We start from the raw sequence: 26,179 nt of genomic DNA on the forward strand, positions 1-26,179 counted from the left end.
ATTAAGGTCTAATTATTTCAGATTCAGTGCGAATTCATAATTAATTAATCGGCGTTCTAGTCTATCAGAATGATGTAATTTAATTCATTCTTACAAAAGTGATAAGAAAATTAATTAATTGGATATTTTTCATTGAGAAAAGAGAGTAATTAAAATTGAACAATTAATTCTAATTCAAGTGTATCAAGAGAAATTAAATCCAATAGAAATCAATTGATATTTAAGCCAGAAATTAGATCAATGATTAGAATTTTTTTTGGACAATTAGGTTGATTGATTAAATACTAGTCGATTGTTGCATCATGTTCGTAATGGACAAACTCGAAGGAAAAAAAGTGAGAAAAGAGGAAAAAAACATATTCGAGATTAGAACTGATCTAATATGAGTTTTGTGTTTACTAGGATAAAGTTTCCAATTTACAACAATTACAATTAACGGATAAAATTTCATCATTTGATTAACAATATCCAATTATTGTAAATAACTAATTACTTTTCTATTGAATATCCAATAACATTAAAAATCATAATCCTTCATTGATTGTTGAGCTTTTTTTAATTTGCCTTTTAATTGTTGTGTTAAGATTAAAATTGTCAATCAATCACAATTTGTTCACCATTTTTATCGCCAATTAAAATTGTCGACGAGTTAATCATGTCGGTTAAAAGATCGAAATCTAATCTTGGATCATCTAATAAAGCGTTGGTACTATTTACGGCCAAAGATCTGCGACTGGAAAATGTACCGTTACCAAACCCTCCGGGTCCCGGCGGTAAGTAATTGAAGCATTTAACTAATTGCGATTATTGTTAAGACTTAATTTAATTTTCTAATCTCTTTGAAATAAATAATTTAGAGGTTCAATTGAAAGGTGAATATTGTGGTATTTGTGGTACTGATGTTCACCTTTGGCAAGAAGGTAAACTTGGTACATTTGAGGTCAAAAATCCGTTAATCTTGGGCCATGAAGGGTCAGCAACGGTCATTGCTGTCGGGGAAAATGTCCACGGTTTGGTGAAAGGTGATAAGGTCGCCATTGAAAACGCTATTCCTTGTTGTCAATGTAAGTTTTGTCTTCGAGGTACTTACAATTATTGCGACGCTTGTATGGTTCAGTGTAAGGGTTTACCACCCGCCGATGGTTTGATTCAACAATATTACAATCACCCCGCTGCTTTTGTCCATAAGTAAGTAAACACTCACCTAATTGTCCAATCAAATAGTCCGATTATATAATTATTGATTGATTTTCTTTGAGTAATAATAATATTCAATTCTCATTGATTTTCAAGTCAATATTAGTTGAACATGATAATAATCATGTTTGTGTACCATGATTGTTAATCAATATTAACCAACTGAACTGAATTGATTTGATTGATAAAAATAGGAGAAAATGATTAGTTTGATTACTACGATTTAATTTCTTCACTTTCAGAGTACCATCGACTTTAAGTCTCGAAGTCGCTGCTCTTGCTGAACCTTTGGCTGTTTCGGTTCATGCTTGTAATCGGGCTAAGGTCACTTTTGGACAGAAGATACTGATCTGTGGAGCGGGAACTATGGGACTATTGACATTCTTAACTGCTAAAGCTTATGGAGCTTCAAGAGTCGTAATTCTAGGTGAGAATTTAATTTAATTTAGACAATCTAATAGCTATTTAATTGACCGAATTAACCGATAAATCGACAGACATCATGCAAAATAAACTCGACCAGGCGACTGCTCTTGGTGTCGATGGGACAATTCTGAGTGTCAAAGGAATGACCCCCAATGATTTGTCCGAAAAAGCGTTCGAAGCTCTTGGTTGCCGACCTGATATAACCATGGAATGTACTGGAACCGAGATTTGTGTTCATACAGCAATCGAAGCAACTGAGGTCGGAGGTAAGATCATTCTAATTGGATTGAACCCGAAGAAATTAGCGCTCCGATGAGCAAAGCCTCGCTGAAGGAACTTGATATTCTTGGTGTTTGTCGCTATCGAAACAGGTAAGTTAATTGTTACTCATTTTCTCTCATTCAATTTAAATCTGATTGGTAACTTTTTTTTCTGTTAACGTTGTGAACTTTAGTTATCCTCAAGCGATTGAACTGTTATCCACTAGAAAGGAGTTCGAAATGTTCATCACCCATCGTTACAAACTCGACAAATGTATGGAGGCATTTGAGGCCATGAAGAAAGGGGAAGGATTGAAAATCTTGATTAAATGTCATTAAATCGAGTTGGAGAAAGTGATCTTACTATTATGATTGAGATCTGATTTACAATTAGTTGTTATTTAATATAATTGATCAATGGTAATATTGTTGATCTAGCAAAAGTTTTATTCATCAATTAATCCAAAAATTATTCCCACTTGTTGATTGTAGTAGAATTGATGATTTGTTGAGATTGTGTTGAAAGTTGTGGTAACAAAAGATGTCGTCACTTTTTACTTACAAATTTATGACATTTAATTTTAAATCATCGTTTGATCACTACTTCACATATCACAAAATAGAACAATAAAAGTTAAATTAGAATCGTAATTTACTGAAGAACCACCGGTGTTTTCCTTCCTTGTATTTACTTTCAAATTTAGCTTTAATTTCTCGTCTTGCTTTCATTCTTTTTGATGGATCTTTAACAACATCCTTTGCCAATACACTTTTATCTAATGGGATATCCACTGCATATCGAGTTGGCATTAAATGATTGTAATTGTAAGTCTTAATGAAAGGCTTGATTCTACATCGTTTCACTTTCTTTTTCTTGGACATCCTCACTTTAATCGATCTTGGATATCGGTCAATACCGGCGACAACTGCATGTCCATAGGATCGATCTGATGTACCTTCATCGTGATTCTATCATTAAAATCATCACCAAAGAAAACAAAAACGCCAAGATAAAGAGAGAAAAAGAGAAAAAGAAAAGAAAAGAAAAGAAAAGAAAACAATTAGATTCAATAATCACACGTTGGTATCATAGAGAATCAAAGTAAAAAAAAGATGAACCATCTTACCTTTAGAACCATAGCTTTTCTTCCGGCATAACGACCGCTCAAAATGAGCACAACTTTATTCGGTTTCATTATTCTACCCATTTTGACTAAATTAATTGAGTTAATTAATTAACTCAGATAAATAAATGTTATAAATTAAAACAGAAAATAAAAATAAACAATTGATTGATTTTGATCATGAAAAGGAAACGGATGAAGATGTTAGTTGCCCAGGCAACGAAAGAGCATCTTACATGTGATACCGCGAATTTCAAACTGAAAAGAAAATTTTTTTTTCTCAATCAGTTAACCGAATTGAATGATTCATTTGTGGTTGATTGATAGTTTAGTCAAATAAATGATCAGAATTTCTCTTCAATTTAATGAATTTAATTTTAATGTAAAAAAATTAACTTATTTTCTTATCAACAGGTTGAGCTTTTAAATTAAGAGAACCGATTGAACAATCATACTCGATATTTAATTGAACTTGAAAATCTTTTGGCAAAAAAGTTGCAACTGGAGATGTTTGAATAATTGACATTCCTTGTTTCCAATTCCTATTCCATGAGACATATTGACCCTTTTTAATTGTTTCCATTGGACCAGAGTTCAAAATTTTATTCGCAAAATCAAATTCAGCCCAAAAAGTTAAACCCAAATTGTTGTATTCATTTGGTCCATCGATTTTAAATAATTTCTCAAATGTGTATTTAGATTTTTTGGTTAATTTTTCAAGTCGAAAATCAAATTCGAAAACTGTCTCTGAGTTATTTGTTAATGCTTTACAAGGATATTCCCAGAGTGATTGTGGTTCGATTGGAGTGTCACTAATTTCTCGAGCTTTTTCAATTAGATTATCAAAATCGGTTAAATCAAATCCTTCAACCGATTTACCCAATTTAGCTTTTGTTTTCCATAGATGATCAAATGATACAGGTAACATTTTAATTCTTCCTTTGCTTGGGAAAATTTTCGTTGTCATTGTTACCATTCCCTTTTCGGCCATATCACCAATTAAATACCAAAAGTGAAACGCATCCCAGGGTAAAATTATCGAATCGAAAAATGGTTCACCCAATATGATATCAAATTGAATTTGTTCAATCTGTTGAATCTCATCAACAATCACCAACCGATTAAGTATTTCATTACTACGACCAAACTCCTCATAGAAACGACTATTCATAGTTTGATCTCTTTTCAGAACGTAAACTTTACCAGTTTCATGTAAATCTTTAGCCACTAGAATAGGAATGAGACTTGCATCACCAAGGAAGAGAATGTTTAAATCACGTTTACCATTAATTTCGGTGAAAATTGGTGGATAAATTGTTGACAATACTTTTTCATCGGTCATCATTCTAATACGATTTCTACTCAAATCATTGTGTATTCCACAGGAGCAAAAATTTGATCTATTGGTTGATCGAGTTGTACCAATATCGAACCAGAAACTGTACTCATCATGATAACAGTTTAACTTGAAAATATCTTGAACTTCCATAGTGAATGGTTTATAATAAGCAGGAAGATAATAAATTGCCTGCATCCAGTGATCTCTCCATGGGATCTTATTTTTTGCCCCACCAATACCTTTGGTTGGATGAGCCCAATAGGGAGCACAAGTTAAAACAAATTCGGCTTCATCGTCCATCAACAAGTCCCACCAGAAAACGATATTGACAAACTCTCCAATCAATGGTTTCTTCAAGACAAATTCAATTGTTGTTTGATCATCATATTTCAATGATTCGATATCCGAGAAATCAAAAGTAAAGGCAACCACCGGGTCCGAAATTAGATCAATATCCTTTCCTAAAACCAATTGATTAGCTTGAAGATCATGCAAGTGATTGGAACCATAACAATGAGTTATAGCAGAGGGAATAGAAATGTTCAACTTATTTCCATCAATTGAAATTCCTCTTGGAGCTAAACAATGGCCATTATTTAACCAAGGTGATTTAACCAATTGTACCCAAATTCTTGCTTTATGAGGAACAACAAGTGGATTAGGTTTACAATGATTTAACAGAGCAGTTTTAAACACTCTCAATGCTCCTTCGCCAATTAGCTCAGTGTCAAAAACTTCACTCACTAAAAGAGAAGCTCTTTCCTCTGGTTCCAATACTTCGGCCTCGTCGGATCGGCTTTCAATCACCTTTATTGACTTTGAATATCCATTGGTTTCGATCACTTTTTTGGCACATTCAGCCATCGCCGGGAAACATTCAAATGCGTTAATCTCAACAGATCTTTTTAACAAGCTAAGTTGACGAACAACCATCATCGATAATAATCCAGTTCCAGTTCCAATGTCAATGGCTCGGATTGTATCTGGTTCACGTTCAACTAACTTTTCACAACACTTGGCAATCGCTTTATTGTAGAGAATATTCCTCTCTTGGTCCCAAAGCATATCACCATAATCAGATCTCGCTATTTCTTGGACATAATCATACACTTCAGGAACATAAGTCCATTCAAGATTACAGGTTAACGGATTAAATTTCTGGACAAAGGCAAGTCTTTTGTCGATATTCATTGTAAGAGGTGGAGAGAGAATTCTTCTAAATGGACACTTTAATGAAGATAAATTATTCAACAGTAATGACATTTACTTTTAACCACAACGGTTAATCAATTTAAAACATTTTCTTAATTGTGAATTTTAAACTAACAATGTGATTGAATTGGAAAGAACATACAACCAGCGACATCTCTTGGTGGAAGAAAAAAGAACAACTATCAATGTATCGATCACTTTTCTCACCGATTGTTTGTTTTTCTGATTTTTATGAAAATTAAATTAAATTGAGTTGATTGGAAAATTGTTTTGTAAGTTCATTTGATTAGTCTGATTGATGTTCGAATATTCGAACTTGAAATTGGTTTTGTGATTATCGTTATTCTGTCTTGTTTTTTGTGTTTGATTGGAGCTTGGATTTTGTTGTTAATTGAGTTTGAGACTTTTTGAGATAAGCCGAGGAATCAATTGGGGTTAGTTAGAAATTAAGTTATGATCACGAAATGGGGGAAAAAAGTAATAGAAACAGTTTGTGATATTGATAGTTGATAACATTTAATTGGTTGTCATTTAGAATCGTAATTTACTGAAGAACCACCGGTGTTTTCCTTCCTTGTATTTACTTTCAAATTTAGCTTTAATTTCTCGTCTTGCTTTCATTCTTTTTGATGGATCTTTAACAACATCCTTTGCCAATACACTTTTATCTAATGGGATATCCACTGCATATCGAGTTGGCATTAAATGATTGTAATTGTAAGTCTTAATGAAAGGCTTGATTCTACATCGTTTCACTTTCTTTTTCTTGGACATCCTCACTTTAATTGATCTTGGATATCGGTCAATACCGGCGACAACTGCATGTCCATAGGATCGATCTGATGTGCCTTCATCGTGATTCTATTATTAAAATCATCACCAAAGAAAACAAAAACGTCAAGATAAAGAGAGAAAAAGAGAAAAAGGAAAGAAAAAAAACAATTAGATTAAATAATCACACGTTGGTATCATAGAGAATCAAAGTAAAAAAAAGAGGAACCATCTTACCTTTAGAACCATAGCTTTTCTTCCGGCATAACGACCGCTCAAAATGAGCACAACTTTATTCGGTTTCATTATTCTACCCATTTTGACTAAATTAATTGAGTTAATTAATAAACTCAAATAAATAGTAATGTTGTTAGTTTGAGAAACAAACAAAAAATAAAATTTCAACAGGAAACGGATGGAGATTTTGATTAACTCCTAACAAGATTTTCAAGTAGAACCCGCGAGTTTCAAATATGGAAAAAATTCTTTTTTGCCAACGCTCAACCAAATAAAAGATTTTATTGAATTGTGACGAGAATCAATCTTCAAAAGTTTCAATTAGATATTTAAATGATATCTTTAATTAGAAATGAGGTTAATCAATTGATTTGTAATCAAAATTCGAAATTCTTTCGATATTTAAAATACGCGCTCAAAGTTCGGTTTCTCTTTGAAACGAAAATAATTTTTCAATCTCTTGTTTTGTTTTCTTCAACTTTTCCTAGTCGATTGGACCAATTTGAATTAATTTCGTTTTCTTTCACCTTAATAATGTCTTCAGAATCTTCAACTTCTATTAAATTTCTCGACCGTGAAACAATTGGTAAAATATCTGCTGGTAAAGTGATTCCAAGTCTCTCTAATGTGGTTAAAGAATTGATTGAAAATTCAATTGATGCAAATGCTACTTACATTGAAATAAGATTCGTCGATTATGGTAAAGAATTGATTGAAATTTCGGATGATGGAAGCGGAATCCAAGAAATAGACTTTCCGAACTTGGCCTTACCTCACTATACATCTAAATTAAAACACTACAGAGATCTTGGGTCCATCAAAAGCTTCGGTTTCAGGTTGGCTTATTTTTTTCTATTCTTTTTTCTTTTCTTTTCCAATTCTATTCTTTTTAACTTTGCTTTTTTCTGTCAGAGGTGAAGCTTTGGCTTCAATTGCCGAATTATCAGATTTATCGATTGTTACCAGACATAAGTCAACAGAAATAGCGAATGAGCTTCATTTCAACAACTCCGGTGAACTAATATCTGTTAAACCAACCGCTCGGCCTGTTGGGACTACAATTAGGATTAAAAGTCTATTCAAAAGTTATCCCGTTCGGAGGAAGGAATTTGAATCTACCTATTTAAAGCAATTTAACAACATGATGCAGTTTATTTATCCATATGCATTGGGATTCACCAGTTTACGTTTACTGGTCACAAATTTTGTTAATGGCCGGAAAAATGAAGTTCTCAACATTGAACCCAAATCCATCAAAGATAATATCATTCAGCTACTTGGTTGTAAACAAATGAAGACAATTCAACCATTTATTCAACATTCAATCAAAGATGAAGTAGCTGTTGAATATAAACTGTCATCTTCTTATAAAGACGATGAAAAAGAAATCAGGATCACCGGTTATGTTTCACATGGAGATAAAGCTCCTTCCAAGCTGAAAAAAGTTTATTTCTTCTTGAATCATAGACCAGCCAATTATAATCCTTTGGAAAAGTTAATTCTCTCAGTCTACAAGGAGATCAATCAAACACTTAATCCATTCGTTTTGCTTTTTGTCGATTTGGGTAAACATGAAATAGACTTTAGCGTCCATCCCGACAAAAGAACATTTTCTCTTCCCCAAGAGAATCTTTTATTCGCTATCCTTAAATCATCTCTATTATCGATGTTTGAAACAAACACGGTGGTTTTGGACTCCGTTAAACCTGCACCTTTCACAAGTACACAAAAGTCAACCAATAAACGACCACTTGATGATTTCGATGATGATCTACCAGATTTAGATGAAGACGAGATAAACACCATCAATGCTTATGTAAATAATACACTATTAAGATGTAGTTCACCAGCTGATTCGTATATGCGAACTCCAGTTTCTCAACCTGAACGAAATCAAAGTACACCAGTTAGTGCAGTAAATACGAGTTTGGATCTACACACTCAGAATTTAGGTAGATCAGAATTGAATACAAGTGATGAAAATGAACCTGAAGTTGGTGTATTTAATCCTGTTCGAAATATACTTCGAGAGTCAGAGCAAATAGAACAAGCCGATGATAATCAACAGAACAAAAATAAAAAAATTGAGAGTTTTTCAATTTTTACTAATCAAGATCGATCAGCTAAATATAGTTCTGATTTTAGTAATGGATCTAAGGCCAATAAAAGCTTCAGTAATCCTGGACTACGAAGTTTATCTCAGTTCACCTTCAATAAGAAAAAAAAGACTCAAGATAATAATAATGATCATCATCAATTATCTGTTCGCGATATTTTTTCAATTGTACCAAAATCTAGTAATTTAGATGACACAACAGATCGAAATGAGCTTGCAATTCAAGCTACACCCGAAATCACCGTTGACCTGTCATTAGATATTCCAACCACGAGCGGAATCAATCAAACTGAAACTGAAACTCAACCGAAAACCGTTAAGACCAAAAAAGTTATCACCGATGAACGATTGGTTGATATGGCCAGGAAAAGGATTCCCTATAAGTCATCAATTGACCGAAATAAACTGTTGAAATATTATGAAAATCAAAATTCCCAACCTGATGTTAGATGTTCAAAATTTTTCACCAAATTAACCGATTGTGATCAAATTCAGGCAGAGAATGAATTAAAAAGGGAAATGCAAAAGGAAGCCTTCAGTGAGATGCAGATAATTGGTCAATTTAACAAAGCATTTATAATTGCTAAATTAGATGATGATGTTTTCATAATTGACCAACACGCAAGTGATGAGCGTTACAATTTTGAAGATCTTCTTGAAAACACCGTTTTAGAATCTCAAAGATTAGTCAACCCAATTCCATTACAGTTAACATGCTACCAGGAATCAATTATTGCAAGTAACTTGGAAACCTTTGAAAGATTATCGTTTAAAATTGAAATCAGAGATGAAAATCCCCCTGGATCTAAGGTATATCTCGCCTCAGTGCCAACTAGTCAAGACGCTGTATTTGGAAAAGACGAAATCGAGGAAATCTTAGCACAAATAGAGGAAACAGGAAGTGGTTGCAACAACTATAAACCAGAGAAAATGATTAAAATGATTGCATCTCGAGCCTGTCGTAAATCAATAATGATAAACGATTCTCTTGATCACAAGAGGATGAGAAATGTCCTAAATAATCTGGTTCATTTACGAAACCCTTGGATCTGTGCCCATGGTCGACCAACAATACGATTCCTATTCAATATAAACGAGATCAAATCTCAATCAAATATGTGATAAAAAGAAACGATTAACATAAAAATTAATCATTTCCTCTTTTTTTTCTTTGTTTAAAAGGAAAGAAACATTTATTTATTTTCTTTTTGTAATTAAGGCACCGCTACAATCAATTCGTGTGTATTTCATAATTACTAGAGTTTGAAAAATTACATGATTATATTCCTGAAGAATGAAACAGGAAAAAAAAATTACGAGGAAAAAAAATGAGAAAGTCGATTGACTCATGAATTTTTCTTTGGTTTTATAGCTTTCGTGAGTCTCATGAATGAATTGAAGCCAAACATTGATGATGATTTTAAGAGAGAAAGAGATATAGAGAGAACGAAACAAAAGTTTGACCAATGGTCAAGAAACTTTCATTTCCATTGATAATTTATCAAGAAACAAAAAAAAAAGAAAACGAAAACATAATATCAATAAATGAGTAGAAATGTAAAGCTTTATATCGGCAATGATGTAATATAATATTCGAGGATAAATTTTGGTGACAAATCGATTAGCACAATAATTATGGTTTCTCACAGCAATTGATCAATAACAGGGTATAAAAGTGACATGTGCTCAGCTCCCCTGATCGGAAGTTTATTAATGGAATAATGTTTAACCATTTCCGGAATATTCTCAAAGGGTTTACTAAACACTCCAAGAACGAAACCATCAGATTGTTTAACGATCTTCATATGCATAAAACCTTTGACACTTTTAAGAGATAGAGAATAGTCTTGTTTGGTACTTTCACAGTTTCGAATTAAGTAACTGCCCTCTTTCATTTTTCGGAGTAAATTCTCAGCATCGAGTCGAGTAATTGATCCATGGTACCAACTAAATAGAGAGAAATCGAGATAATCAGAAAAAAAAGAATAAGTTAAAATGGAAACATTTTCGTTGACGAAAAGTAATAAAATGATTATCGTTAACCAGAATCTTACCCTTGCTTTTCTAGAATTAAGGTCGTATCAATATCTTCAGATACGACGGGTAAAGGTTGACCAGTGAAGGTCAGTAGTGGCTTCTTTCTTGGACCAAGACAAAGTTTAGGAGTAATTGTTGGAACTGGTGATGAATTAGCTGATGAATCAACTGTTGGAACATTTGAAAAATCAAGATTAAGATTAAGGTCAACACGTTTAGCTGATGTACTATCATTGCCATTCTTAAGATCTAAATCAATGAGAAAGAGATGAAAAGATTAGATCAATTAGTTAAAGATTAATGAGAGAAATTTAGTTGAACATAAATAATTAATTAGAGTAATAATAAGCAAGTAAACTAAATATACAATTGCAAACAAAAGGAAAAGTAATTGTCGTTATAAGAGAGTAACCAGAATGTTAATCAAATAAACACAATGTGATAAGTAAATTGGATTAAGCCAAAGGGAAGATTAAGAAACCTTAAAGATAATTTTCTTATTCCAAGTAATGGCTTCTCATTATGATTTGAACATTAAGTAAACCTAAATATCAACTGATCATCTATTAAATATACACACATAGAGAATAATAAAACCAAGTGAAAGATAATCAACATGATAATCATAAAGATAATCATCATCATCATCAACAGTCAATAGAAAGTAATCAGAAAAATATATAAGTTGTGATGAAGAAAAAAAAAAGTTTTCTTATTACCAGAATAGGGAAAATAGTAAATGAAAAGGTAAATGATTAGTGGAGAGAAGGGAAAAAATTGTTAATAGAAACAGTTAATTTGTTGGATTGAAATGATTATTCAATAGGAACAATCAACTGATCAATTTTTGTGTACAATTTAATTGCTTGAGATCGGGAAAAAAAAGTTGATGCAGAGAAGAGGGGAAAATATTAATAAGGTTTCAATTGATTGTGAACTTTTATCTGGTTTAACATGATGTTTACCAGGGTTAATCTTGTGTTTCTCTGATCCTGGAAGAGGTATAACAACAAGAATCAGAAAGATGATGATGATTACTTAGTTAATCATCATCATCACCTTCTTCATGTTCATCATTATCAACTAAATCAATCCGGTTATAGCCTAGATTTTAATAAGCTACCAACAAGGGCCTCACGCCCGCGATATAATACATTTGTACATAATAATAATATTACATGTCCAAAGGTTCCTGGGATCGGAAAGTGTTGTTAAGTGTGACTTGATGATGATCATCATCAACATCATCAAGATGAGAGAGAGAGAGAGAGAGAAAAGATAGAGAGGGAGAACCTTGAATAGGCCACCACAACTTCAATTTACCCTGAGGGCGGACCTGGGCCCAGACAAAGGTAAAAAGTAAATGTAAGAAACAAGGTTGCGAGAAAGCCTCTTCAGTGATCCCCAGGCCTACAGAGGGAAAAGGTCATTTCCCTGAGACATCAATCCGTCAAAACTTTCATATGATAATAACAAAGAGAGAGAGAGAGAGAGAGAGAGAGCTATCAAAACCAATGGGTTTTCATATTAATACAAAAAAAATCATCACAAAATCAAATTTAATCATTACAGAATCTTCATCTGGGCTTAAGATGCAAAATCAATTGCAATGGATTAGCAAATTTTGTCTAATCTTTTATAATAATAGAATGCAATTTGCAATTAAGCTGCAATGCTAATTAAAAAAACCAAAGTAAATTCAATTCATCACATTATCAATTAATGAATAGAAAAAAATAATTATCCTAATGAATCTGAGGTTTCATGCAAATATTACATCTTCCTACTCAATTGTATTAATATTAATTGCATTGATTTAGTTTTTCTCTCTCCATGATTGATTGTGTTCACAATTTGAAATGAAAAAGTTTAAATTGTGATGATTTCCAATTCTCATGAGTCACTTACACTGAATTATAACAGAAAATCATATGTTACCAATGCTTGAAATGGTTATTGAAGTAATTGCAAGATTATTATTATTATATCAAGTTGAACTATTAGAAAAGTCAATGATTGTAATTGTATCAAAATATTTGACATGATTACGGTAATTTTAATGAGTAAGATGAACATTAATCAACATGAACAATTTCAAAGTGTACTCATGGGAATTACTCTGATCATTTCAAGAAAATCTAATGTACATTAACTGTTTGCAATATAATAAAAAGCAAAATTCAATGAGAGTCATCAAATAATTTGAATTATTTCCTACGATAAATTGTCATCATTCATCTCAAGAGAATCAAAGTTAATTGTAAAATATAGTGACGACTGAGAATTTACAACATTACGGATAAAAGAGAGAAGGAGATTAATTAATTTACTCTAATTTGATTGCAATTAGAAAGGAGATTAAGAAAGAGAGAGAGAGAGAGACAATGATTATCATTAATGAGAAACTTGAAAAATGAACAATCAACAATTTTGACAATTTAAGTGTTTAAAACATTTGTAACTCTGTCAGCAGAATGTTCAACAATTTTAATTACTAGATTAACTTACTCAATGGCAATGACAATTTACGAGGTCGCTCGGGTTTCGAGTCCATTTTAACGGGTTCAATTGGCGATGAGGCGCAACTATTTATACAACCATTTGATTCCAGGTCTCCGCTAATTGTAACCGATGAATTACTTGAATTAGTTGATCCAACGGAACCTTTTCGTTGTTCATTTAATTGCAATTGGTTAGTTGATTGTTCATCAGCCCTTGAACTTGAAACATTATCATTTCCACCAATTACAATTGTCTCTTCACTTTTATCAATACAATCCCGTTGTAAATTAACTTGATTACATGTTGTTACAAATGATGATATTGTCAAATTATTTAGATTTGATTCAGTTGAAGGTGTTTTGATTTGCAATGAATTTACATTAGGAAAACAATCTGATTCATCCTTTTCACTTGGTGTGTTAATTAACTTATTAAATACTTTGTTAAGCCTTTGATTAGAGTCCCAAGGAGTATCGTAATCGTCCAGTGGCCTTGTATCGGTAAGTGGACTTTGCAATTTCGGACTTGATAAGTTCATAGATGAACGAGTCTCATCTAATTTAAGATTTAATCGACGAAATGATCGATTAGCTGGTAATTTATCAGTCATCTTATTGGTGGTAGCAACAATTTTCTGATTACAATGATTATTATTACTTTTAACTAATGAGTTAAAAGCATCATTAGAAGATGTAGTTGTTGTTGTTGCTGTTGTTGTTGTTGATGTTGATGATGATGATGAAGATGATGGAGATGATGATAATATATTAACTCTATTATTGCGATCTTGGATTGATAAACGAAGCGAATCAAGATTTGATCTTGTCCGTGTCAAGACTCGTCCAGCCTCACAATCAAATGACGATAGGGAATCACTGGTTGTTGATTTAACCATCGAAAATGTCGATAAAGTTTTAGTGTTTACTTGATTACGTTTAGCTGATTGATTATCACCAGATAAATGGTTTGTAATAATATTTGCTGATTTACATTCAATAGAAGATGAAATTTTATCTGTTTGATTAGATGGTGGTGATGGAGATGATGATGATGATGATAATGATGGAGGATTTAGAGCAGCTGATAAATTAAGAGTTATATCACTAGATTTACTTCGTGGTATGTGTACAGTTGATTTAATTGGTTGTCGTCGAGGTAACAACGATCCAGCTAATTGATCGAGATGTTTGGGTGTGGATGAACTTGAAGATTCATGGCCGTTGGAAGATGATGTTGATGAGGCTGTTGATGATCGAGAAGAGTTTATATTATTATCGTTGATAAAAGATGCGACTGATGATGATGAGTTACTATTCTCAGTGGAACGATGAAAATTGTTTGTATGATGATTATGATGATGATTGTGATTGGGATGATGATTAGAGTGATATGTCATTTTGATTGGTTGAAGATTATGTTGACTTAGTTGATTAATTTGATCACGATGTAAACCATCATGAAGAATTGCTTTACTATCGAAGGCTGTTTCATAAAAAGATCCTTGACTTGATCTGGAGCGATTTAGAACGGCCATTGTTGATTGTGTTTCGATTGGTGCTTGATTGCTACTGGTTATTGTTTTAATTTCACTCTTTTTCCTCAATGGTTTTGGTGGATGATCGGGTACCGGTGGTGGTGGACGATCGGGTTTCTTTGAGACACTTTGAGGTTGCAAAGGAGGCGGAAGATGAGGTGAACTATTGGTACTTTCTTCACACAATTTAAACGACGGTGAAGGTGATAAAGATCCTGTACTTGATACACCGGATGATGAGGATGAAGATGATGATGAGGAACAAGCACCTTTAGGGGGTAATGTCAAAGGTAAATCAGTTGAAACACTTTGATTGATCAATTTTTTACCTGTCAAAGGATTGATATGTCGAGGTGGTTTCGGTGGTCTTATTTTAGGTTTGTTGATTGTAATTTTACCGATTGATGAGGTTTGATTATGGGAAGATGATGATGATGATGATGGGGTTTGTATATAAAAGGCAATTGTTTAGTATTCTCGCTATTGTTATCAAGCGATTTGTAGTTATTGTTGTTATTGCAAGATTCAAGTAAAAGTGATTCAATTACGGATGAGGAACCATGAGATGAGATATTGGTGACATTTGATGATGATGAGGATGTTGATGGGTTACGATTTTGATTACTATTATCAAGGAAGTGATAATCAAAGGTTGATAATAAAGGTTCATCGTAGAAATGATCTTCAGGATCGTCGAAAACGTCAAAAGTACCAGAGTCAATGGATGAATTAGATGATTCTGTAATAGTGGACATAATTTCAGAAGAAGATGAGAATGAGTTTTGTTTTGAATGAATATGATTATGATGATGGAAAAAATTATCTTGATGATGATTTTGATGGTTGTGTTGATGAATGTAGTTATTGTTTGATGGTTCACCCAAAATAATTGAGTTAACCAAGGATCTCATTGTGGTTGAGTTAAGAAAGATGCTCATAGTTAATTAAAAATGATATACACACACACACTGACCATGACAACAATCAACACCAAAGTTATGAGAGAGAGAGAGAGAAATTGATGAATCAGAAATCAGGTTAACTGTTTCATAAATGAATAAACAACAAACAAAAAAAGTGAAGACAAAAAAAACTGTTTATCGAAATGATGAAAACTTAATCATGTTAACAGTTTGAAGTCTTAAGAGTGACTGTTTTTCAATATCTTCTTCAAGGAACAACAAATAACAACAACATGAAGACAAGAAGAAGAGGGTCAGGGGGATGAAGAAGAAAAAGAAAGACTCCCTTTTCAACTGGTCTAAGAAAAGAAAGAGAAGATGATGAAAAACTCTCTTTTCATCTTCCTTAACAGAAGCATTAACATCGACATCTGCGAGGTTAAAGCGGAGAAAAGGAAGACCGAAAAAGAGAGAAAGAGGAAGACAGAAAGCGAGAGAACGTGCTTAACACGTTTTGTAGAATAAAACGCAGCACGCGTTTCTCTTTCTTTCGAAACCTTTAATTTTAGGAATTCCTTCGAAGAAAGAAAGAAAGAGAGAGAGAGAAATAAGGAGGGCCAAGAGAAGGTCATTGATATTTTATCCTTTTCTGTTGAGGTGAAAGGTCTCTGGTTATCGATGGACTTTGATTGTAAGTCGTACGCCAAGAAAACGACAGATGGTTCTGTCCATATAATTTATATCGAACAGACTTTTCTTTATCTGTGTAAAGGTAAAAATACCTGAGGGTATTTACCTTATTCTTATGTTTATCATTTTCTCTTTCTCCTTTTCCACATGTCCTTTTTTCTTCTTACTATTTTTTTTCCATCATCATCTTGACCAGCATCTTAAATCTCTGGACACACGAACAGACTTTTAAAATGTTTACCATTCATCTTTTGTTATCATCCTCATCTTCATCATCATTATCATCATCTTTTCCATTGGTTCTCTACTTAAAGGTTACCTTGCATAAACCCAGAACTTTAATTTTTCATCTTCTCTCATTACAGAAAATACATATTAACATGATTGACCTTTTACCGATTCTAACTGTTGACCTAAACTTTTTTTTCTCTCTTTCTCTCTCTCTCTCTCAAACTAATCATATAACTCGTATTCTCTTGTATCATCTTCAAATTAATCCTTAATCATGATGATGATTCATATTCTTATTGATATTATAAGAAACACTAATAAATTTCAAGTGATATCAGTAAATCTTATCATCATGGTAACAATTTTATATCCTTAAAATTTGTTCATCATCTTGTATCATCACTCAGAATTCAGAGCAAATCATCAATTTCATGATAATAAAAAAAACGAGAAACGGATAAATAAGATAATTGAATTTGTAAACTTACTTAATTTGGACATTGAAAGTTATCGGTATTTTCCCTGGTTATTTAATAATAACAACAAACACTTTAATTCAATTGTTTCAAGAGATAAATGAATCAACTAGAAATTTTATTTTCTAAAACAATTGAATAACGGTAAACATAAATATATAAAGGTAACGCACAAGAATTGAAAATTTAAAGTTTAATGATGAAAAAAAGGACAGATTAACAGTTAATTGTTGTTCAGTTGTTTCTTCAATAAATAACAATTTACGATGAGAGTGTAAAACTAAAGTTAATCACTTGAAATGATCAACAGACAACAAGAGTAGTTAATGTTGTATTGATGTGTTCATATTGTCAAAAGCATGATAATGTTACCATGAGATACAATCAAAAGATGAGGTAGTTTGATTGTTGATAATAAAAAGAAACCAGGTAAAAACTGATTATCTCACCTGAAGGTAAGAAGAGAGGGGGAAACAACTGATGACAGGATTGAAGATGAGATGACAAGTTGATGAGAATTTTAATTTGAAGAAAACGAATCAAATTTAACCGTCAAACAATTAAAGTAACGGTAATTGTAGTTTTTTTTGGTTCTGTTAAGTTTCAGAACTTTTTTCCCTTCTTCTTGTTACCACCGATGAAATTTCAGTAAACAATCAAAGTAAACAATTAGAAACAACTTTAACTACGACAATTAACTATTAAATATCACATTGGTTGATGAGTGAAAGTTAATTATGGTTCTGATCAAGTGAGAGGATACGATTTGGCTGTACGTGTTTCTATTGAGGTGTTGGATTGGAAATCGTGAGCTCAGTGACCCTGCAATTGAATTTTGAAGCTTAATTGTTAACAACAGTAGCCAAATTGTTCATCTTCATGAGGATAATAATTAACTACAAGTTAAAGTGTAATCGATAATCACTATCATGATGATTCTGATTCTGATGAACTACATGAAAATAGCCAACTAAGATCATCTCTTTTTTCATCTTCTGCTGTTAATAAATCGTTATGATCGTAACCCACATACCTGGTTAAGAAGAAATTGAACTTTAATTATGATTATTATTAAGATTCTTGATTCGCTATCAAATTTTTTGAACCATGAAAATCTAACGGTTACAATTTTCTCTTTCATCTCATTGAGATTCTCATTTTTTGATGGCGATTTGTTGCCAAAAACAAATTCTTTTCCTCCTTGCCCACTGGTCATTCTACTCTCTTGTTTACTGTGAGTCAATAACATCAATGTATCAGTTCAATGACAGTTAATCAGTTACAATTTAGGGCAACAATCAACATGGGCCCATGGAAATTGGAAAAAGAGAAACATTTTCAATCGACAATCTCATTAATCAATCTACTGAAATGTTCACTTAAAAGTGGATAAGTTTAGTTATGAGAATAAGAGGAAAATCTGTAAACCCAAAAACTTAACCAAAAGTTCAGAACAAATTTCAAGTTGATCGGTTTTTTTCTTACTCTGAGATGATGCGAAGAGGAAAGTCATTGACATGATGATGAAAAAGAAGAAGAAGATGAAGAAGATGAAGAAGATGAAGAGATAGAAAAAGAAAAGTAAAAGATTACTCTGATTTCTTGAATTTTTTCCTCATTCTGAGCAAAATCATGTTGATTTTCAGGATCTGATATACTCACACTCACCACGGAAGCAGTTTGGATAAACATCAACTCAGTTTCATTATCCATTAGCATCTTTACCATTGAATCTTTATTATCATTGGAAACTTTTTTCTTTCCTCCTCATCTTCCTAAAGATAGTGGGTGCGATTCATTGAAATTTACTCTGATTATAAACCAGAATCTATTTCATTTTATCTTCCAGAGCTTCCGGTGACATAAAGATCTCATATAGTCTTAAAAGAGAGAGAGAGAAATCTGAACAAGATGACAAAGATGGCAAAGTATTAACCTGGAAAAAGTGAATGAAAGTTGAAGATCTACAATGATCATTAACAAGAGATTAGAAAATGGCACAAACGGAAATCACTTGAAATACTTTTGTGAACATTGTGTCAACTCATACACTTCCACTCTACGTGTTAAACTGTCAACTATTTTCATCTCAACATCATCATCATACTTGAGATGATAATTCATTGATATCCCTTCATCACTCATCGATAATCATTAATCGTGAAACAGTTTGGTATCATTAAGAATATAAGATAAGAATAGCGAAGAAAAAAAGAGGAAGAGGAAGAGGCGAACTCGAGAGAGAGAGAGAGAGAGAGAGAGAGAGAGAGAGAGAGAGAGAGAGAGAGAGAGAGAGAGAGAGAGAGAGAGAGAGAGTTTGTTCCATTTTTAGTTAATCACCGAGCGACTAAATTATTATACAAAGAGAAAAGTTCATAGAATTTTGAAAAAGAGAAAAAAAAGTTTTCGAAAATTGTTCAAAGTTCTGAATAGATTCATTATCATGTAATAATAATCTAATCAAATGCATGAGTCGCTCTTTTTTCATCGTTAACTAAACACTCAAGTTTCAAGTTAATTGTTTCTCGTTATCATTAATTAGCTTTTTTGTTTTTCACGTTTAACAGCTAAAAAAAATGATCCTGTTAATTCACAATTAGCTGATGATTATGTGGACGATTAAATTATTTTAAGTTAATCAATAACAATTAGAAATCATCACCACGGATTTAGAAACTGTAATCAAATATTAGAATTAAACAAAAAATCATATCAATTCTCAACTAAATTAACTCAATTGAAATCATTTGATGAAGAAAAAAAAATCAATCAAAGTAATTATATAATCTAACTGTTACTTTAATCATCATAAGTATCAATTACCTTCATCGTCTTGATGGTAACAATTTAAATTGTTCACAATTTCAATTACAATTTACATCTATTTTTAGATTAACATGACAACAGGATTAATTTTTTTTCTCCAATTTAATCCATATAAAGATTCAGTGATGGAGATGATGAAATTTGGATTAAATTAGAATCGATTACAATATTTGGATTAACTGAGAAAAAAACAAATTGGATTATTTGATTACCTTTGTTAACGAAATTACAAAAAGAGTGATGAAATTTTAATCAATTCAATTCTAATCATCATGATCATGGAAATTCATTGACAATTGAATTAACCGATTAACAGTAACAGAACAATAAATTGATTCAAATTAATCTGTTAATTGTTTTTCTATGTACAGAATTAATTAATTAGCTTAATTTTTTTGTTGACATTTGATTTGAAAGTTGATTATCTCAATTTTGGATTAATTTAATTTCTTGATTCTTTTAGGTATTGGCCTTGTATTCATAATAATAATAATCATTTCATAATTGAATGAAATTGAAACAATTATAATTAACAATTATAATATCTGACAGTAAACTTGATTTACACTGTTTACATTTAACAACAATCAACTTGATTGACGTCTCAACAGAAACATGTCTAATTAAATTAACTTTAATCCAGTTGAATTAGTTTGTTTAATGATACAGAGCTTCAATTATATATTGAAACTATTACAATAATTATCTTTGATTGTATCATGATAATTATCAGAATATTGAACTGAACTTTAATCATTGTGACTTTTCAACTGATTTTAAGACATGATAATGATTAAATTAATCCAAAGATTAATAATTGATTATGATTAATAACTTTAAAGATATTTCCTTATTCTCATATATATTATATAATATTAATTAAACCGTTAATATCTATAATTGTTATACTTTAATTATCGATAGCATATAAAAAGGTAAACAATGATTAATGAATAATTTGTTTTGACAATTATAATAATTGAGTAGTCAATTTGTCAATGAATAGCTAATTGGAGTAATTAACTGATGTAGAAGAAAGCAAATTAATTAATCTTAAGCTTCAATCATTGTTTAACCCTTTAGTTTTCAAAAAGATTTGGTGTTTGTTTGTATTAAAGTTTCATCTTAATCAATGTAATTATCTCAAATCATTTTAACATAATCAACAATCAACTTAATTGTTTCCTCATTTCATAGCTTAATCTCTTGTAATCAATAGTAATATTGTCACGCTTCTTATACTGACCAACCCTAATTTTTAACCAATCAAAGCTCTTTGTGAGTTAAACACCAACTTTGACCCTACGAGAACTCCCACCTGAGGATAAAAGGAGCTTAGTTTATGACCCGAGAGGCAATATAATCTTGTGTATCCTCGAGTGCAGTGGCACTTTTTACTTTAAGCCTCTTTACTAATAAAGATTATCTTCATTCTTAACCCTAATCAGTTTTAGTTTTAAGTTCCAACTGAAAAGTTGTTACATTTTGGCGACCCAGGCAGGATAATCGAGTGAAATCCTGTAGTATTTTTGAGTTTTTGTGTTTTATGTCACAAGTTTTGTTTATTCTTGAGTGAAAACTACAACTTTTGTCAACCTTTGTTGATAAGTTTTTGATCTCAAATTGTGAGATTTGGTGTTTTTGTGAAGTAAAGTAATTCTGATTACTTAAGTTTCATATCCTGTGATTGTGTTTGGTATTTTCATCGTTTTAGTTGAGAAATAAAAGTGCTATAATAACTTTTGGAGGAAAAATTCGCTCTCGTGCTTGGTGGGTTTTTGGTGTTTTGTGAAGTAAAGTCGTTTTGTCTACAAGAGAATCGTTTGAGTCCATATTTCGGTGTTTTCTGTCAACTTTTTTTGGTATCGACGTTTATAATCAATTGAGGAGAATAATTTTTGGATTGGAAGCATTTAGTTTCAGGCCATTTCAAGGTAAGACAGAAAAGATTTATTTTACATGATGACTTCTAACGACGATCACTTCGATGAAGAACAATTGAATCGATTAGGTCTTGAAATTTCAAGCAACCTTTTGAGTTCGAACCTTTATTCAGTACCGATATTTCGTGGTGATGATAATGCAAGCGCAGGAGCTTGGTTGAATAAATTTGAAACCGTTTGTAATCATTTTAATTGGTCAAATGATCAATGTAAGTTGAAATTTCGAAGTTGGCTCGCTGGTCCAGCTTCTAATTGGTTTCAAATCAAAATATCTGATCAGATAACTGACTTCAAGGAAATTAAGAGAATATTCCTTGAAGATTTTGCGGATGAAGACAAACTCGAAAAGATGAAAAATAGAGTTTTGAATCGTTTTGAGAAGATACAAACTTATGTTTACGATAAAGTTGGTCTCTGTAGAGACGTAAATCCTTCGATGACAAATAATGAGATCCTCAATTACTTGTATGAAGGAATGCCTGTTAAATTGCGAAATGCTATTTGTATTGCAGGTCCGAAGAACTTTCAGGATGTAATAACTGTAGGAAAACGTTTAGAGAACGTTTCCAATGATAATTTTGAAGAAGAGAAACGAGATAAAACTGAGAAGATGTTGGAAAAATTGATGGATGAAATCACTCAGTTAAAATTAGACAAAGATAAAAATCAAAGTAGAAACTTTAATCCACAATCTCAGCAAGTTAACCAAAATCGACCTCGTTTTCAGAGAAATTCTGATGGACAAATGAGATGTTACGATTGTGGAAGGTATGGTCATGTTGCTCGCTTTTGCCATTTCAATAAGGATAGAAACTTTAGAGGTGGAAGACCAGAACAGAATAATTTCAGACGATTCAATAACAACAATCAGTCTAATTATGCTCCAGCAGAAATATGAGTCCCAAACTAACCGTAGAATTCCACAAATTCCAGAAAATCCGAATGCCAATGCTCGGCCTGTAGGTCTCATTTCGGTTGATAGAATCATGGTCAAAGTACACATCAATGATAAAGCGTTTACTGCAATTGTTGACACCGGGGCAGAAAGCTCTTTCATTACCTCAAACTGTTTCCTCGCTTTGGGATGCGCCCTGAAACCATGGGAAGGAGGTGGAATAAGAGGAATCAATGGTTCCTTGAAAATTCCTATCGGTGAGATTGACGTAGATGCGAAAATACAGCAAGAAGACAGAGAAGCTAAAGTGTCATTCAAAGCTAGGGTATTAGAATATTTGCCATACGATATTATAATCGGAATGTCCACAATGAAAGAGGCTAAAGCTCTGATAGATCCATGCTCAAACAAGGTTTATTTTCGGTCAGATACCCCGAGTTTGATTAAAGAAGATGAGAATGTTTCTGAAACAAAAATTAAAACACCAACTTCTATGATAGTGAGTGCGAAAATTGGAACTCTAATTCCACCGAAATCATCGGTTAAAATACCAGTAATAGTTAAGCAAAGTTCCAAAATAAATGAAGAAGTTTCCATCAAACCAGGAGATAAATTTGTCAAAACCACTAGATTAAACTTAGCCACAAATCAAATCAAACTTAAGGATAGTGAAGGAGAAGCAACCATATGTAATTCAGAAAATTTCAGTTTCTATATCAAGACCGATGAGATAATAGGAAAAGTAAAAACCCTACTAAGCCGAAAAGAATCGGTGCTTATGAGCGAAGAAATTGAGCAAACCACAATGATAGAATCAGAAAAGAATCAAGCAGTTGAATCTGAATTGAGCTCGTTATGTTTAAGTAAAGGTACTGTAGCAGTAGGTGAATCGCTTGATCCACATCAGAAGACAAGTTGAAGAACGTGTTAGAAACGTTCATCGATACCTTTGCGTTTGAAAAAAATAAATTGGGTAAAACTAACCTATGCCAGCATCAAATTGATACCGGAGAAAATCGACCTTTTTCTCTACCACCTTACAACATTTATTCATTAGCAGAAAGGTTAGAAGTTAAAGGAAATTAATCGAATGAAAAACTTGGGGTCATAGTTGAATCAACATCACCTTACTCATCTCCAGTAATACGAGTCGGAAAGAAGGATGGAGGAGTGAGAATCTGTGGTGATTTTCGAAGATTAAATAAAGATACAATTCAGATAACTATCCTTTACCTAGTGTTCAGGATGCTCTTGACTGCATTTCAGGGTCAAAATTCTTTCTCTTATTGACTTAAAATCAGGTTATTGGCAAATAGAGATAGACCCAAAGGATCGAGAGAAAACTGCCATTATCACGCGAGACGGATTATATGAGTTCGTGGTTATGCCTTTGGCCTCAAATGCGCCAGCAACTTTTCAGAGATTGATGGATACCTTACTCTCTGATCAAAAATGGATAACTTGTATTCCTTATTTAGACGATGTATTGATCTTTTCTCAAGATTTCGAACAACATTTAGTTCACATCGAAACAATTCTCAACCGCCTGAAAATCGCCAATTTAGTTATCCAACCACCGAAAGTGGCATTCGCCGTTAATTCTATTAATTATTTAGGCCATATAGTTAGTTCGAAGGGAATAAAACCCCAACCAGAGAAAATAAAAGCCATACTTGAGCTTTCACCACCTACCAATTTAAATGCGTTGAGACAATTTTTAGGACTTGCCTCTTATCATAGACGATTCATTTACAATTTTTCGATAATTGCCAAACCATTAAGCTCATTAACAATGAAAGAAGCTCTTTTTAAATGGGAAGAAGAGCAACAACAAGCGTTCGAAACCTTGAAAGCAGCTTTAGCTACACAGCCAATGCTTTCTCACTTTAATAATAAGTTACCAACCGAAGTTAGATGTGATGGATCAGCGATAGGCCTCGGAGCTATTCTTCTCCAAAAAGAGAATAACCTTAACCATGTAGTTGCCTATGCCTCTCGAATGACCACTAAAGCAGAAAAAAACTATCCAATTAGCGAAATCGAAGCTTTAGCAATTATCTTTGCTCTTGAAAAATTTAGATCTTATTTAATTGGAGTAAAATTTAAAGTGATTACCGATCACTGCTCATTATGTTGGCTTTTCAACAAAAAGAAATTATCACCACGTTTGACCAGATGGTCATTAGCTTTGCAAGAGTTCGACTTTGAAGTAATCTATAAACAAGGAAAACATCATAAAGATGCCGATTGTTTATCACGAAACCCCGTTGACGAAGCTAAAGAGCCTAAAATTGATAGAGAATTGAATCTACTAATGGTCATAAATAATAATGATGAGTTGAAAGAAAAACAAAGAAATGATAATAAAATAAGAAAAATAATTGCCCTAATTGAAAATAGTAAAGAAAATGGAAGGAGAGATAAAAGAATTGAAAAATACACTTTAGTTAACGACATACTTCAACGGGCAATTTACCCTAAAACTGGGCCAAGATTAGTTCCAGTAATCCCATCCTCATTAAAATCAGAATTACTTTATTCTATGCATGATGACCCATTATCCGGACACCTGGGGGTACAAAAGACCTATGAGAGAACAAGGTCAAGATTTTATTTTTCCAATATGAAAAAGTACATTGAGTACTATGTTCGAACTTGTAATGAATGTCAAACAAGAAAAAGGTCATATTTAACACCCGCAGGCCTTTTACAGCCTATTACTTGTGGAGGAGTGGCAGAAAGATTTGGCATAGATATACTAGGACCATTTCCTAAATCATACAAAGATAATAAACAAATAGTTGTTGCTACAGAATATTTTACTAGATTTGCGATAATAAAAGCGATCCCTGAGGCTACAGCCGCTCAAATTGCAATGTTTATTACTGAGAATATTGTTTGTCAATTTGGAAGCCCTAAGGAAATTCTGTCCGACCAAGGTAGACAATTTAGATCCAAACTAATGTCGGAACTTACATTCTTAATGCAAACTAAGCATAAATTTACAACCTCATATCACCCTCAATGTAATGGTCTGACTGAGAGATTCAATGCTACTCTAGCAACAATGATTAGTATGTATGTTGATAGTAGTCATAAAACATGGGATCAAGCTCTTCATTTTGTAGCCTTTGCTTATAACACAGCGCCAAATGCTAGTACAGGGTTTTCACCATTCTATTTGATGTATGGAAGAGAAGCAATATTCCCAATTGAAAGATTTTTAGCTAACCCCTGTCAAGGTTTAGAAGATCAGAAAAATTATGCTGACACATTAGTTGATCATTTAACTAAAATAAGAAAAATTGCAGCCGAAAACCTAAATCACAGCCAAGTACGGCATAAAAACTATTACGATAAGAAGAAAAGAGACGTCAAATTAAGCGTAGGAGAAAAAGTTTTGGTGTTTACACCACTAAGAAAAGTAGGAAAATCTGAGAAACTTATGCACCATTGGTATG

General features: G+C 32.5%; 6 protein-coding genes across 6 annotated transcripts; 2 read left to right on the forward strand and 4 right to left on the reverse strand.

Annotated features, from left to right (window-relative positions):
- Positions 1–375: 375 nt before the first annotated feature.
- LOC128395169 (sorbitol dehydrogenase-like) lies at positions 376–2,534 on the forward strand. The gene is given in 6 exon segments (XM_053355574.1): positions 376–773; positions 858–1,188; positions 1,440–1,624; positions 1,695–1,931; positions 1,934–1,994; positions 2,078–2,534. Coding segments are annotated over 6 exon segments (1,077 nt in total). The 5' UTR covers positions 376–655; the 3' UTR covers positions 2,223–2,534.
- LOC128395187 (60S ribosomal protein L27-like) lies at positions 2,224–3,183 on the reverse strand. Its single transcript, XM_053355591.1, has 2 exons — positions 3,011–3,183; positions 2,224–2,852 (listed from the first exon to the last, which is right to left on the reverse strand). Exons 1-2 carry the CDS (start codon positions 3,089–3,091, stop codon positions 2,523–2,525), a joined length of 411 nt encoding a protein of 136 aa, XP_053211566.1. The 5' UTR covers positions 3,092–3,183; the 3' UTR covers positions 2,224–2,522.
- A 148-nt stretch (positions 3,184–3,331) lies between these two features.
- On the reverse strand, positions 3,332–6,053 carry LOC128395157 (protein arginine N-methyltransferase 7-like). Its single transcript, XM_053355556.1, has one exon. It carries the CDS (start codon positions 5,607–5,609, stop codon positions 3,399–3,401), a length of 2,211 nt encoding a protein of 736 aa, XP_053211531.1. The 5' UTR covers positions 5,610–6,053; the 3' UTR covers positions 3,332–3,398.
- A 4-nt stretch (positions 6,054–6,057) lies between these two features.
- LOC128395188 (60S ribosomal protein L27-like) lies at positions 6,058–6,733 on the reverse strand. Its single transcript, XM_053355592.1, has 2 exons — positions 6,567–6,733; positions 6,058–6,419 (listed from the first exon to the last, which is right to left on the reverse strand). Exons 1-2 carry the CDS (start codon positions 6,645–6,647, stop codon positions 6,090–6,092), a joined length of 411 nt encoding a protein of 136 aa, XP_053211567.1. The 5' UTR covers positions 6,648–6,733; the 3' UTR covers positions 6,058–6,089.
- Positions 6,734–7,016: 283 nt separating this feature from the next.
- Positions 7,017–10,207, forward strand: LOC128395152 (mismatch repair endonuclease PMS2-like). The gene is made up of 2 exons (XM_053355552.1): positions 7,017–7,402; positions 7,479–10,207. The coding sequence occupies exons 1-2, from the start codon at positions 7,101–7,103 to the stop codon at positions 9,802–9,804; spliced, it is 2,628 nt and encodes an 875-aa protein (XP_053211527.1). The 5' UTR covers positions 7,017–7,100; the 3' UTR covers positions 9,805–10,207.
- Positions 10,208–10,224: 17 nt separating this feature from the next.
- Positions 10,225–16,763, reverse strand: LOC128395194 (myb-like protein A). The gene is made up of 4 exons (XM_053355599.1): positions 15,221–16,763; positions 13,228–15,179; positions 10,737–10,968; positions 10,225–10,629 (listed from the first exon to the last, which is right to left on the reverse strand). The coding sequence occupies exons 1-4, from the start codon at positions 15,691–15,693 to the stop codon at positions 10,326–10,328; spliced, it is 2,961 nt and encodes a 986-aa protein (XP_053211574.1). The 5' UTR covers positions 15,694–16,763; the 3' UTR covers positions 10,225–10,325.
- Between the last annotated feature and the right edge of the window lie 9,416 nt (positions 16,764–26,179).

This window comes from Panonychus citri, unplaced genomic scaffold (genome assembly GCF_014898815.1).
Source record: "Panonychus citri isolate SS breed McGregor unplaced genomic scaffold, ASM1489881v1 Contig00141, whole genome shotgun sequence".
Taxonomy (NCBI): Eukaryota; Metazoa; Arthropoda; class Arachnida; order Trombidiformes; family Tetranychidae; genus Panonychus; species Panonychus citri.